Source organism: Myotis daubentonii, chromosome 14 (genome assembly GCF_963259705.1).
Source record: "Myotis daubentonii chromosome 14, mMyoDau2.1, whole genome shotgun sequence".
In the NCBI taxonomy this organism is placed as follows: Eukaryota; Metazoa; Chordata; class Mammalia; order Chiroptera; family Vespertilionidae; genus Myotis; species Myotis daubentonii.
In genome coordinates, this window is record NC_081853.1 from 58,187,507 (window position 1) to 58,202,365 (window position 14,859).

Consider the following 14,859-nt stretch of genomic DNA (forward strand, 5'->3'; position numbering starts at 1 on the left):
GGACGCCCATGGGAGATGCTGGCCTGAGGTCAGTCAGAACTTTGGATCCCGAGCGCCCTGTGGCCCTCGGAAGAGGAAGGCGGGCGGGCATTCGCTGGCCAGGGCCGTCCGCAGCCGTCCGTCTGGAGGCGGCCCTGAGCGACCTGCCCGCCTGTCCCCAGCCACCATCGAGAAGGAGATGCGCAAGCTGTTCAACATCCCTGCGGAGCGGGAGACGCGGCTGTGGAACAGGTACATGAGCAACACCTACGAGCCGCTGAGCAAGCTCGACAACACCGTCCAGGACGCGGGGCTGTACCAGGGCCAGGTAGGCGGGCCCGGCCGCCCAGCCGGCGGCTCACTGGGGCGAGCGTGCCAGGCATCTGGTTCTGAGCATGTCTGGAGGGAGGTGGGCCGCACATTCCACATGGGGTTCTCCTTTCCTCTCAGGTGCTAGTCATTGAGCCCCAAAATGAGGATGGCACGTGGCCAAGGCAGACCCTGCAGTCCAAGTAAGTGACCGTTCCTGCCGCGTGGCGGGGCACAGGTGTGAGAGACTCTTCCTGAGCAGTTACCAGGCGGAGGAAACGTTTCTTGGATGAAAAAATGTATTTGACTTTATAGCCAGAGTCTGTCGTCCTGGTTGCAGGCGCCAGCCTTTGCTGGGCAGCATCTGGGCAGCGTCCATGGGAAGCGGTCCGGGGCTGTGAGTGAGGCAGGAGGTGGCTTTGTTTCTGTCGAGGCTCAGGCACCTCTGTCTCAGGAGGTGCCCATGCGGGTGTGGCGCTCTGCATGTCCCGAGAAGGGGCAGAAGGAAGGGATGGACTTGGCTTATGGCGTAGGCTGGGGAAGCAGGGTCTGTGTTCTGCTGGTCCTGGGGCAGCGTTGGTCTTTGCTCCCTTTCCTCAGTCAGGCCTTGGACAGTGACTGCCTAGTGATGGGTTCATAGCTCCTTTGAGAATCATGGTTTATGGGTTTATGCTCAACCACGGAGCCACATCTGCCGACTCGCAGTCCCCTTCAAAAGGCTGCCTGCGCAGCGGGGAAGGGGCTGGTGCTCCTGAAGCAGAGATGTGAGTGCGCGCCCATGCGGGTGACCAGTGTTGGTGTGGGGAGGGCACCGCTGAGGGGGCTGTGCAGGCAGTGATAAGGCCACAAGGGCTCCGGATACTGAGATTAGTCTTCGGGGGGCTCATCCTATGAGCAGCGTGCAGCCTGGAGGGCATCTGAGGAGCGAACGGGGAGCAGAGCAAGGGGCGCAGGCTGCGTGTGTCCCAGGGCCTCCCGCTGGGCTCGGCGTGCTTGACGTGCCATTGAGGCCAGCTGACGTGATTGAAGCAGGACCTGTCTGGTGGAAAGGGGCCGGGAGACCGGAGTTCTTTCAGGAGCAGAGGGACCCTTTCTAGGAGGTGTGGCCTGTGTTTCCAGCATGTTGGTGGCAGGAGATGCACAACAGAGAGTGAGGTCTCCCTCACCTAATAGGTGCACCTGAGAGTCAGCTGTCTCCCGCAGTTGCCTGTGTCCCCGCCTGCAGTGCCCCGCATGTGCTTTGAAGTGCCTGAGCACAGATGGCTGCCCAAGCCTTTCCTGGACACCAGTCACTGTTCTGCACACGGGTCTTGCTTTTGATTTGTTTGTCAAGGGTGTAGTTTAAAAAGACTTTGTATCATGTACATTTTTGAGCAAATCCAACAGTATCCTTATGTATGTTCATCACTGGGTTTCTTTTCAACTGAATTTACTCTAAAAATTACTGACAGTATTTTCTAGAATATTTTAATCAATTGTCAAATAAAATTTTGTGTTTTTTTTTCTTTAATTTCAACCTGAAAATTGACAGGTCTTGGATATTTGTAATTGGCTTATAAGGATTTTTGCTATTTGAAGTTCAAGGGAATAGCCCTGGCCAGTGTAGCTCAGTGGGTTGGAGCGTCATCCCATGCACTGGAAGGCCACAGGTTCGATTCCTGAGCAGGACATGCACCTCGGTTGTAGGTTTGATCCCCAGTCAGGGTGTGTATGGGAGCCAACCGATCAGTGTAACTCTCACGTCGATGTTTCTCTCTCTGTCTCTGTCTCTCCCTTCTTCCGTCTCTAAAATTAAAAAAAATATTAAAGGTAATAGAATAACCAGTAAATAATTACTACAAAGGGGAGTATTAGACCACACACCTAGAGGTCCTGTATGTCAGAATTTCATCAGCTCCTGTGGTACCTGTTCCACCCCTGACATCAGACCCGCGTTGGGCAGTGACTTTCTGCTGGCGTAGGAGACGGGCTGCCTGCACCCAGGGGACAAACCTGAGACGGTGCCTGGGTCAGCTGCGTGGTGGCAGGGAGTGCCCTGGGCTCGGATGGGGCTCCCTTCACGAGCGGTCTTGAGTTCTGGGACTCCTTTGCAGCGTGAGGATAAGGCTCTGTGAGCACAGCAAGTGGTGGTCAGGGTCAGAGAAGGTGGGAGGTGAGAGGCTGGGAGCCCCTTCTCCCTCTCCCTCGCTGGGACTTCAGAGTGTGGAGCAGAACTCAGTTCCCTTTGGGCCCCCGGTGGTCTCCTGACCTCTGCCCACGGCTGCCGGGGCTACAGACAGGGTCACTCCTTACCCGGCCACATGTCGCTTTCTTCTCACAGGGACCCTGGCTGACACCAGCTCCCATGAGGCTGGGCAGCGTGCTGTGACTGCATGCTCTCATTGGTTTCTGCACTCTAAAAATAACACCACATCTGGAAGGAAAGCCATCATTGTACCATTTGACACAGTGCAGAATGATTCACTCTCCTTCTGCATATTTTTATATGGATTTTAGTAGAAAGTTGATAAAATTGATATCTATTGACTATTTGGGGCAATTCTTGAATTAACCTGGAAGTGGGAATAAATGTAAACTAAGATGCTGTGAAAATGTTGAAGTAGGAGTTTGAAATAGGCTCCTCACATTTGGTGAATTTGTGAAACGAGCACTCCCCTTGCGAAGGGAAAGCACATTGCCGTTTCTGTCCGGTGTGCTTAGGGCCAGCTGTTGAGTTTGGGACAAGTACTTTGGGTAACTCATCTCTGTGCTGTCTCTCTGTCTTTCACTGGTGACTTCAACCTCAGGGGAGCTCATGGGGATCAAACTTGTGGTTTATCCTCCTGAAAGACTCAGTGCGTGACCAGGCGGTTGAATGACCAATTAATTTCTTGAAAATAGGCTTCTTGCAATTTAAATAATTGAATATGGAGAACATTTATTTATTTAAATATGTTTTCATTGATTTCAGAGAGAGGAAGGGAGAGAGAGAAATATCAAATGATGGGAGAGAATTATTGATGGGCTGCCTCCTGCACGCCCCCTACTGGAGATCCAGCCTGAAACCCGGGCTGGGGCCCTGACCGGGAATCGAACTGTGATCTGGTTCATGGATCGATGCTCAACCGCTCAGCCAACCAGCCGGGCAAGAGGATATGTATTTCTTGAGAAGAGACCTAAGGCATTAAATAGGGCTTGCTTTTTGCTAAAAGTCAGTAGCATTGTTTCTGCTTCTCTTTCCCAGATCAAGCACTGCGCCTAGCAGAAATTTCACTACCTCTCCAAAACCATCAGCGAGTCCCTATTCCTCTGTGTCTGCCTCTCCCATTGCAAATGGTGATAGCACTAACACCTCTGGGATGCACAGCTCCGGTGTCGGCAGGGGGTAAGAGCAGGCCCTTTCACTCGGCTCCCTCCCTCTGAGTCCTTTCTGAGCTCTTGCGCTGCTGCACTAAGCTCGGGCCCAGGGTTCCCACTGGAACCTGCCGCGTGTGGCTTCTCGCTCCACTCCATGCTCACAGTGAAGGTGCCGCCTATACTGACTTCGGTTGTTTGTTCTCCCAGCAGCTGGCGTGGTCCCACAGCCCAAGTCACTGGTGGTCATGGGGTCACTGGGAGAGGAAGGGCTGGCCTCTGGCAGAGGGGCTCTGAGGGGGTGGCTCGCTGTGGGAGAGCCCTGCCTGTTTCAGGAGCCGCTGCCACAGCACAGACAGGGTGGACTCGCTCTCAGGCGCAGGCAAGACTGAGTGTGGCCTGGAGGTGGTGCAGGTGCAAGCTCTTGGTCACGGTAGCCACGGTGTTCTTCTCCTGAAGTCACCTGGCAGCTGGCCTTCGGGAGGATCCAGAACTAGCCTTTGCCGCAGCCTGAAAGTGGAGACTTCACATAGCGTTTGTCCTCCTCGGGTGTGCTCACCACCTGCTCTCCTGTCACATCAATGGCGGGGGGGGGGGGGGGGGCCTGCAGAGGGGAGGAGAGAGAGCTTGTCTCGTGGGGTTATTACCAGACAATTCGAGAGGCCCTGGCACAGCCCTAAAAGGCGTCCTGAGGGCGTGTGTGCAGCGCTCGCTTTTATTGGTGATGTGGGTTGTGTTTTCCAGTGGATCTGGCTTCTCTGCTTCGTATAATTGTCAGGAGCCCCCATCGTCTCATGTCCAACCCGGGCTCTGTGGACTTGGAAACCTGGGGAACACCTGCTTCATGAACTCTGCTTTGCAGGTAAGGGGGAGCTTCAGCCTGTGACCTAGTGTGGACATGGGTAGGAGTGCCTGAGACCATCACCTGGGGGTTAGCTGCAAGGTGACCCACCAGCGTGGCCTTCGGGAGGCCGTGCCTTCCTGTGGGAGCCTTTCGGAGAATGTGCTGAGTCCTCCCTGCGGCTGGCGTTGACCCTGGTTGGCCCTTTAGGACGGGGTCTGCCTGGACCTCTGAGTGCCCTCCCGCAGGGTGTGAGCGCCGATCCTGCTCTCTTTCAGTGCTTGAGCAACACCGCGCCCCTGACGGACTACTTCCTCAGAGACGAGTATGAGGCCGAAATCAACAGAGACAACCCTCTGGGGATGAAGGGCGAGATCGCAGAGGCCTACGCAGAGCTCATCAAGCAGATGTGGTCCGGGAGGGATGCTCACGTGGCGCCTCGCATGTTCAAGGTCGGCCGGTGTCTGCCCCGCCCCACGTGGGGGAGACAGTTTCATGGGGTCACGAGGCATTCTTTTGCTTGCATTTTGAGATTAAGATGGAATCTGAGCCTGGCCAGTGTGGGCCAGGGGTTAAGTGTTGACCTAAGAACCAGGAGGTCATGGTTCAATCCCCAGTTGGAGCACACGCCTGGGTTGCGGGCTTGACCCCCAGTGTGGGGCGTGCAGGAGATAGCTGATTTATGATTCTCTCATCATTGATGTTTCTCTCTCCCTCTCCCTCTCTCACTGAAATCAATAGAAATATATACTTTTTAAAAAGATGGAATCTGAGACTAGGAACACCACCTGATCAGACACTTCTTTCCTGTTGGTCAGCCATTTAGTGCACTTACCTTCAGTGACCTCAGCCCCACCTCTGGGCTGGGGTACTTGAGAAGTCTTTTATCAGCTGGTTGCTCAGAATGCTGTGTTCTGTGGTGCCGACCTTTAAATAGACAGCAGCTTAAGCCGGACCATAAAAATTCACGTTGAGTTCCAGTATCATCTGAAGCTGCTCCCAGGTCTCTGAGCCGGGAACCTGTACCCACAGTGGTTTGAGTTGGGCCTCCTGAGTTAGGAATGGGGTTGGCATTATTGGAAGGTGAGGTGAGGGGCAGTGAAAGAAGATTGGGGAGGCCTGACTGGTGTGGCTCAGTGGTTCGATTACCCTTCAGGGCACATACCTAGGCTGTGGGCTCGATCCCCAGTGTGGGGCATGCAGGAGGCAGTGGATTGATGATTCTCTCGCATCGATGTTTCTCTCTCTCTCTCTCTCTCTCTCTCTCTCTCTCTCTCTCTCTCTCTCTCTCTTTCCCTTCCGCTCTCCCTCCCTCTCTCCCTCCCTCCCCCTCCTCCCCCTCTCCCTTTCTTTCTCTCTCTCTCCCCCTTCCCTCTGAAATCAATAAAAATATCTTAAAAAAATAAAAAAGAAGAAAATTGAGGAGGAGATGGGCAAACGGCAGTGGGTGCTTGGAGTAACTTGGTCGTCCCGTTGCCCTAAATGTGTTTCCTGCTGGGGGGAGTGCCTTGCCTCCATGTTTTGAAACGTGGGAACTCCTCTTGCCTGCACCCGGGGCTTCCAGGAGCCTTCATGAAGCACATGGTAAAGACAGGCATCGTTTTGATTCCAGGAGGAAACATGAATAGCACCTTAGTTCATTGAAAAAGTTAAATCTTAGATGGTTCATTGAAATTGAAAACTAATTCTTTTCATCCCCATGGTCACATTAATTCCTGGGAAATGTAATTAAGTTATTTTCACATAGTAAGTCAGAGAGAGACTGCAGCTGGGTAACAGCACATTGGGCTGGTGCTCACGTCAACAGACGATGAACAGCAGTGTTTAGAGCAGCCGTGGGCAAACTACGGCCCGCGGGCCGGATCCGGCCCGTTTGAAATGAATAAAACTAAAAAAAAAAAAAGACCGTACCCTTTGATGTAATGATGTTTACTTTGAATTTATATTAGTTCACACAGACACTCCATCCATGCTTTTGTTCCGGCCTCCGGTCCAGTTTAAGAACCCATTGTGGCCCTCGAGCCAAAAAGTTTGCCCCCCCCCCGGGTTAGAGAGATGAGGGGCGCAAGGAGTCTCCTCGATGACGGACATCCCTCTGCGCTGTGGGGTGTGGGAGCCATGAGGCACTTGGAATGTGGTTAGGGTGAACAAGGAGCTGCATTTTTTATTGTATTTAATTAATTTAAATCTGAGTGCACGTGTGGTTGGTGGCTCTGCTGTTGGCACAGGGTAGGGCAGTGGCTCCAGCTTCAGGCTCATGAGAATCTCCGCTTCTGCAGGGGGTGGGCCTGGGATGTGCGTTGCCGGCACGCTGCCCGGCGAGGCTGGTGTTGCCGGTGGGGAGCACTCTGAGGATCGCCGTGTAGGTCACACGGTATTTGCTAGGCCAGCAGGGCTGCTGTGTACCCTTTGTCAAGCTCTTCCGGAGGCTGAACCAGAGACGTTGGAGCAGCACTCATGTCCGTTCTAGGAGGTGGGCTGCTCAGGGGCCACCTTCGCTCTTCTGTTGGGCAGTGGCCAGGTTCCAGAGCCGTTGTCATCCCGGCTTTCTGACCCAAGGCCTCTCTTGGTGAGAACTGCCATCCCCTTCGGGCCCTGGAGGCATTAATCGGGCTATTCAGTCAGATGCCCCTTCCTGTCCCAGCTCACTGCAGCGCTTTCTGTTCTCTCTCTCTCTCTCTTTTTAATCCTCACCCCAGGATATTTTTCCCGTTGATTTTTAGAGAGTGTGGAAGGAAGGAAGGTGGGAGAAAAAAGAGAGACATCCATGTGAGAGAGACACATCAATCAGTTGCCTCCTGCACATGCCCCGGCCCAGGCCAGGACTGGGCCTGCATCCCAGGTCCATGCCTTTGACCGGGAACCAAACCCAGACCCTTCGGTACTCGGGTGGACGCTCTAACCACCAAGCCAACCCGGCCAGGGCTGCAGAGCTACGTTTTACGACAGGTTCCTGCCTGACTTCCCTGACTGTATTCTTCTGCCCTCCGATGCCCTTGCTTTGTCGTAGACCCAGGTGGGCCGCTTCGCCCCTCAGTTTTCTGGCTACCAGCAGCAGGACTCCCAGGAGCTGCTCGCCTTCCTGCTGGACGGGCTGCACGAAGACCTGAACCGCGTGAAGAAGAAGCCCTACCTGGAGCTGCAGGACGCCAATGGGCGGCCAGACGCGGTGAGTCATGGCGACTTTTGAACATCGTCTTCCAGAGACGTTGCCTGCTAGTGAGGGTCGCAGGGACGCTCTTTGGTTCTTTTGAGCATTGGTGCCGGGGCCTGGTGGCCTGTTGCCGTTGGTGATGTGGCCGTGGCTTCCGGTAGAGAAATGCATTCCAGGTCAGAGAGCAAGGGGGTTGCTCAGGCCGCTCCTGCTCCCTCATGGCGTCTTCATATCGAAGTCAGTTGGATATCATTTCACTGGTGACGTGGAGACGGGGGCGCCGAACTGGGCAGTGCCAGGGTGTGCGCTCAGAATAGCTTCTATAATATTACTAGGGCGTTTACACTTCTTACCTTGATTTTCTGATCTATGAGAAGGGAACTCAGTGTATAAGTTACCCTGTCACAGTGGAATGACCAATATGGATACTTTAAAGTACATTTACATCTTAGAGGAAAAGCCACTAGAAGCTAAAGGCTCACTGAAGGGCTTGGAGCTTGGGAAGCCCTGTGCGGAGGCAGTGCTGGCCCGGTCAGGTCTGTGCCCGCAGTGCTCCCAGTGCCGATGTCTCCCTCACAGGCCAGGCCGATGCCTTGCTTCCTTAGATTCTCTCTCAACACCTCAATTGTGTGATTGGGCGTGGAGCTGCCTCATGGTCCATCAGGGCTTTTTTCCTTTTAAACTTCACCTGAGGATACGTTTTTCATTGATTCTAGAAAGAGAGAGAGAGAAAGAGAGAGAGAGACATTGATGTGAGAGAGAAACATCTATTGGTTGCCCCTTGCATGCACTCCGACGAGGGATCAAACCTGCAACCTGGGTATGACCGGGAGGCAAATCCTCAACCCTTTGGTGCCTGGGAGGACACCCCAGCCAGCTGAGCCACACCCCCAGGGCTCCTGCCTGGGAGGACACCCCGGCCAGCTGAGCCACACCCCCAGGGCTCCTGCCTGGGAGGACACCCCGGCCAGCTGAGCCACACCCCCAGGGCTCCTGCCTGGGAGGACACCCCGGCCAGCTGAGCCACACCCCCAGGGCTCCTGCCTGGGAGGACACCCCGGCCAGCTGAGCCACACCCCCAGGGCTCCTGCCTGGGAGGACACCCCAGCCAGCTGAGCCACACCCCCAGGGCTCCTGCCTGGGAGGACACCCCAGCCAGCTGAGCCACACCCCCAGGGCTCCTGCCTGGGAGGACACCCCGGCCAGCTGAGCCACACCCCCAGGGCTCCTGCCTGGGAGGACACCCCGGCCAGCTGAGCCACACCCCCAGGGCTCCTGCCTGGGAGGACACCCCGGCCAGCTGAGCCACACCCCCAGGGCTCCTGCCTGGGAGGACACCCCAGCCAGCTGAGCCACACCCCCAGGGCTCCTGCCTGGGAGGACACCCCGGCCAGCTGAGCCACACCCCCAGGGCTCCTGCCTGGGAGGACACCCCGGCCAGCTGAGCCACACCCCCAGGGCTCCTGCCTGGGAGGACACCCCGGCCAGCTGAGCCACACCCCCAGGGCTCCTGCCTGGGGGGACACCCCGGCCAGCTGAGCCACACCCCCAGGGCTCCTGCCTGGGAGGACACCCCAGCCAGCTGAGCCACACCCCCAGGGCTCCGTCTCGGGTTTCGCTGTGAATCATTGTGGACGCTGGGGTAGAGGACTGAGGGTGTTGTCAGTGTCATGTCTCCTTTCTCTTTTCTTTCAGGTGGTGGCCAAGGAGGCCTGGGAGAATCATCGGCTGAGGAATGACTCTGTGATTGTGGATACATTCCACGGTCTCTTCAAATCGACTTTGGTTTGCCCAGAATGTGCTAAGGTTTCTGTGACCTTTGACCCATTTTGTTATCTAACTCTCCCGCTGCCCTTGAAGAAAGATCGCGTCATGGAGGTCTTCCTGGTTCCCGCTGACCCCCGCTGCAGACCTGTGCAGGTGAGAGCCTGGGCACCCTCCCAGCACCTCCGTTTGGAGTGGTTTCCAGACCCCGAGTGGGGCCGCTTCCATCTCCCTCAGCAGAAGCTCATCAGCTGCCACGGAAAGCCCTTGGCACTTGCCTAAGTGTGCCCTTGGCCTCCATCAGGCCTTCGTGGAACCCCATTATTCAGAGCCTCGGCGAAGGGCTCCAGGCTGCTCTGCCACCTTTCCCCATGCTTCATTCAGCTGCAGGAGCCTGGCTCATCTGCTAGGTGGTCCTTGAATCTGAACGTTTGGGACTCAGAAGCAGGGCACTTTCTTGGTCAGGTTCCCCCTCAGTCAGCCAGGAGAGCTTGGCTGGAACAAAAGGCCAGGTGGCTCACTGCACGACAGTACTGAGTTTCCTGGTATTCGTTTCTCCATCTCTAAAGAAAGGTGCATGTGGGGCTGCTTGGCAGTTGTATAATTTTAATAGTTCTTTGAAGAACATGGTTAAGAATAAAATAAAACCGTGTTGCCCTGGCTGGTTTGGCTCAGTGGATAGAGCGTTGGCCTGTAGACCGAAGGGTCCTGGGTTCGATTCTGGTCAAGAGCACATGCCCAGGTTGCAGGCTCGATCCCCAGTAGGGGGCGTGCAGGAGGCAGCCAGTCAGTGATTCTCTCTCAGCATTGATGTTTCTCTCTCTCCCTCTCCCCCCTGAAATCAATAAGAAATACATTAACAATAAATAAATACATAGAATAGAGCTGTGTTCAGAGGGAAAGAGTTGGCCCGGCACCTGTGCTCTGTCTGGACAGTGAGCAGGTGCTGGTGCAGAAGCCCTGCCTGTTGGCTCTGCTGGCCACCTGTCTGGCCCTGTCCTCGCTGTAGACTGTTCCTGGAAGGACACCCCTGCCCTCCCACATGCATGCTCTTCCGGCTCATCTCCTGCCGTTTGTGGTGCGCCCTTGCCTCTTCCTCACCCCCCGTCTCGCCTTTGCAGTACCGCGTGACTGTGCCGCTGATGGGCGCCGTGTCGGACCTGTGCGAGGCTCTCTCCCGGCTGTCTGGCGTTGCTGCAGAAAACGTAAGGCAGGGCGGGCAGTGCCCTCAGCCGGTGGGGGCACTTCAGAGTCCTTTGGAGTTTGTTTTCAACCTTGTAGCCACTTTTGGGGGGTGGTTCTTATTGGCTAGCACGGAGGTGATGGCGCCTGGATGCTCAGGACCCTGGCCCTGCTGACTGCACACTGCTGCCGAGACCTTCCCTCCCGGACCTGTCCGGGGACACCAGCTCTCCTCCACTGGGGTCGCACTAGCCGTGGTCGGAGGCCAGGAGAAGGGCTCTGCTCTTAGCTCTGCCACCCCTTCCTATAACCTCCCTTATAAGAGGGGGTAGAAGTTCTTTCCTGCCCCGAACTCTGGTGTCTGTGTGACATTGTGATGTTCTCGACAGAAATCTGTGTTTAGAAACAACTGCCCGAGCTGGGCTTCCTGCTGACCGGGCTGGTTTGGAGGTGGGCCGAGCGAAGCGCTCCCGGGCATGAGGGCCCCTTCCCGGACGCTCCGAGCCCGCAGTGCCCTCGCTCCTCCCGCTCCCCTTGCTCCGCTGCTGGTTCCAGGCGGTGGTGCTGTGGGTGGTCCGTCTTGCCCTGTGCTGAGGGGGTCTGGAGACTTCCGGCCCAAGAACACGTCAGAGACTTCTGGACGACTTCCCGTCTCCGTCCTCACCACCCACCCACCCTGCCTCTCGGGCAGAGCCCACGGGGGACTCGGTCAGACGTGGCCAGCGTGCCTTTAGCTGGTGCAGCCGTGCCGCTCCCCCGCGGGCCTCAGCCCTGAGCTCGGGTCGGTTACAGGGTGCGCTCTCTGGACGCACATTTCTTTCCTTTGTCCCTCGGTTTGAAGCAGGTGTGCTCTTAATCCGTCCTGTAATCCTTCTGCTCCTGTTGATTCTTAGATGGTGGTCACAGATGTGTACAATCATCGCTTCCACAAAATTTTCCAAATGGATGAAGGGTTAAACCACATCATGCCTCGCGATGACATTTTCGTGTGAGTACTCAGCGCTGTCGGCTGCAGGGTCCCAGGAAACAGTCTGGAGGTTTCCCTGCTCGTGTCTCCCGAGCAGGATTCTGGCAGTTGGGGCCCGTGTGGATCTGCCCTCACCCCTGGGTGCCAGAGGTGGGTGTCAGGGAACTGCGGGCAGCCATCCGGGCTAAGCACCTCCTGGGCCTTCAGAGCCAGACATTCCAGATAGTTCTCAGCATGAACACAGCCTTTTGTCAGCAGTTGCTACCTGAGAAGAGGGCCTTTGCTATCCAGTGGTCCGACAGGTGGTGGTGCTGTCAGAGATGCCTTTCTCAGGAGCAGGCCCAGCGCGGGAGGGGCCTTGGGAAGACACAGGATGTCCAGGGAGCGCTCCTCCTCCCTCCATGCCACAGGCCTGGCCGCTGAGGCTGGTGCCATGGCGAGGGACGGGGTTGATTTAAAGAGCCTTTTTCAGCTCCAGAGGCTTTGAGCTGAGACTCAGTTTCCTCGTTCCTGTGGGGACAGCACACTCCAACCCCAGCTGGTCTCCCTGGCCTTCCCAGCTCCTCCTGCTTCGGGGTTGCCCTTGTAGCAATTCTGTGCGCCCCCCTCGCCGAGTGTCAGCGGGCCTGCGCCCCCGCCTCCTACCTGCTGTCTCCTTCCTCTCGCTCGCCCGCCTTTGGTGGAGAGGGTGTTAGGGTTTTGTTGGTTTGTTTCCGGGTGAGCAGTGCACCCCACGGCAGAGGCCTTTCCTTCCCTTGTGTTTTGCCCTGCGACGCCTCGGTGGCTCTAAACGAATGGCCCTCGACCACGCCCCCGACCCTAGCTCTGTTCCCACCTGCACGGGCAGCCTCCCTCCTCAGAGCATCTTCCCTCACTTTGCAAACGGAGGGCCTGAGGCTCATCCTGGGCCGCAGCTGAGGGCGTGTCCATTTCTGACCCCAAGTCCTTACTGGAAACCAAGGCTTGTACACAGCTGAGCTGAGAACTGGGTGTTGCCCGTGAGGAGGTTGGCAGACCCCCGTCAACGAAGGGAACTGCACAGGCTTGAGGGCCAACCACAGGAAAGCCCGTTGTTTTCAAGGTGCATTGAAAATTGTCTCAGGAAAACACCATGGCACCTGGTGCTCTGAGCATGTGGTGCCGTACTGCTGAGGGACGCCTGCCACCTGGCCCCGTAAGGCGGGGGATGGCGTGGCCACTGAGGAAACAGACTTGGACGTTAGGGGCCTGGCCTGGTCACAGCAGCCAGAAACTGGCAGGATGGACCTGGAGTCTGGGCCAGCCTCACTCCAAGGCCTGGTTCGTGACCTTGATGTTAGACCACCAGGGCCTTACCCTAGAGCACTGGGCGTCCTTGAGGTCCGAAAGGTTGGCGACCGCTGCCCTAGAGCGCACCTCGGACTTGTTGTGAGATTTAAAAACACATTTATTGTAGCCAGAACGCTGGCCAGGCATCTGGGGAGGGGTGTGTTTGTGTGATTGTGTGTTTATCGTTTTCAAAAATTGAATCAGTAAGTTTGTGTCTCCCCCTATAGGAAGAGGGAAAGACTACAGTCGGTTGCCAGCAATTTTGGTAACATCTGTTCCAGGATAAAACATCTAAATCTCCTCAGTCCCATGTATTCACTAAGTAAGACACATTTTTCAAAATCATTGATTTGTATTTACCAGTTTCTTTGGTTATCACTGATTTTTTGAAAATTTAGATAATGATTCTTTTACTTCAGTGTTTTTGAACAAAAATGACAAGCAATTCATTTTATAAATTGGCTTCTCCATTTGAAATAGAGGGTCTTTGCCGAAACCGGTTTGGCTCAGTGGATAGAGCGTCAGCCTGCGGACTGAGGGGTCCCAGGCTCAATTCCGGTCAAGGGCATGTACCTGGGTTGCGGGCACATCCCCAGTAGGGGGTGTGCAGGAGGCGGCTGATCAATGTTTCTCTCCCATCGATGTTTCTAACTCTCTATCTCTCTCCCTTCCTCTCTGTAAAAATCAATAAAATATATTAAAAAAAAAAAAAGAAATAGAGGGTCTTTGGCTGATACTCTAGGTGTACATCTTGTGTATTATTTTGTTTTATTAAAGGACAGGGCACTGAGAATGCTTTTTTAAAAGTTGAATTCCTTGGTGGCAAACAATGCGTTTGGTGGCCGGGCCTGTGTGTCTGTGTTGGAATGCTGGGCCGGGTGACAGCTGGTGGCTGTGCTGATCCCGCTGAGGGACCACAGGCTGTGGCTGGGGCAGGAGGCCATGAGCCCTGAGTCCCGGTTGCGTAGTGACCCTCCGTGGGACCAACCTCTAGAGTCGCCTTGAACATGGATTCTCTGCCCTTTGTGCTAAAGTGCGCTCTGTCCCGTCACCATAGTCATGGCCACCGTGGAGCTGCAGCTCAGATCTCTGTCGCTCCGGGGGACCCGCTCCTGACCGTCCCTCTTATGTGATTGACAGGTACGAGGTCTGCAGCACCTGCGCCGAGGGCTCGGAATGCGTCACGCTCCCGGTCTACTTCAGGGAGAGGAAGTCCCGGCCGTCCAGCCCCTCCTCCGGGGCGGTGCTGTATGGGCAGCCGCTGCTGTTGTCGGTCCCCAAGCACACGCTGACCCTCGAGTCTTTGTACCAGGCTGTGTGCGAGCGGATCAGGTTGGTTCAGGACAACGCTTTGCTTGTTACCTGAAATCAGTGCAGGCGCAGTCCCCGAGCGCCTGCGATGCTTCCGCGTGCCAGCCCCTGGGAGGGCCAGGCAGGTGCTGTGGGCATGGGGCACATCTTCAGCACCATGACTCGGGGCGCCTACGCTTCCTCCTGTCCCTGGAGGCATGTTTGTCACAGCTGTCAGTCACCTGCGTTAGGGAGTCTAGTGCTTCGGTTGCATTTTGTATTTGAATAAAATTTTTGAGCCCTGAAGGCTTGGCTCAGTGGATAGAGCGTCAGCTGGCGGACTGAAGGGTCCCGGGTTCGATTCCAGCCAAGGGCACATGCCTGGGTTTCGGGCTAATCCCCAGTCGGGGGCGTACAGGAGGCAGCCAATCAATGATTCTCTCTCATCATTGATGTTTCTAGCTCTCTCTCTTCCCTTCCTCTCTGAAATCAATAAAGAAATATATTTAGGGGGGTAAGGAACATTTGTAATATCTTAATAAAGGGAAAAAAATAAATTTTTGAAGCATTCCACTGTCATTCTGAAGCGGGTAATGAACGTCACTGGGAAATGCTTTTGAAAGTGACGGTGCCACGTGACGTGGAAAACAGCTTCCTGGCGTCTGCAGGGACTTGGGAGCCAGGCCCCTTGTCCTCGGCTCCTCTCAGCCTCTCCAAGTGCTGAGCCACCAC

At 55.6% G+C, this 14,859-nt stretch overlaps 1 protein-coding gene across 4 annotated transcripts in view; it reads left to right on the plus strand.

The window, feature by feature from the left end:
* USP4 (ubiquitin specific peptidase 4) overlaps positions 1–14,859 on the plus strand; it is a 34,884-nt gene that overhangs the window by 13,521 nt on the left and 6,504 nt on the right. The window contains exons 5-15 of one of the 4 annotated variants that reach the window (XR_009448627.1): positions 162–307; positions 430–491; positions 3,512–3,652; positions 4,366–4,483; positions 4,741–4,914; positions 7,473–7,631; positions 9,312–9,536; positions 10,502–10,585; positions 11,456–11,550; positions 13,065–13,159; positions 13,978–14,169. Coding sequence is in view for 3 of the 4 variants with exons in the window: in XM_059664742.1 (XP_059520725.1) it covers positions 162–307; positions 430–491; positions 3,512–3,652; positions 4,366–4,483; positions 4,741–4,914; positions 7,473–7,631; positions 9,312–9,536; positions 10,502–10,585; positions 11,456–11,550; positions 13,978–14,169 (1,396 nt within the window). In the remaining variant the exon portion in view is untranslated. The remainder of the gene's footprint in view (positions 1–161; positions 308–429; positions 492–3,511; positions 3,653–4,365; positions 4,484–4,740; positions 4,915–7,472; positions 7,632–9,311; positions 9,537–10,501; positions 10,586–11,455; positions 11,551–13,064; positions 13,160–13,977; positions 14,170–14,859) is intronic. The other 3 variants (XM_059664742.1, XM_059664744.1, XM_059664743.1) reach the window with 3 other exon arrangements.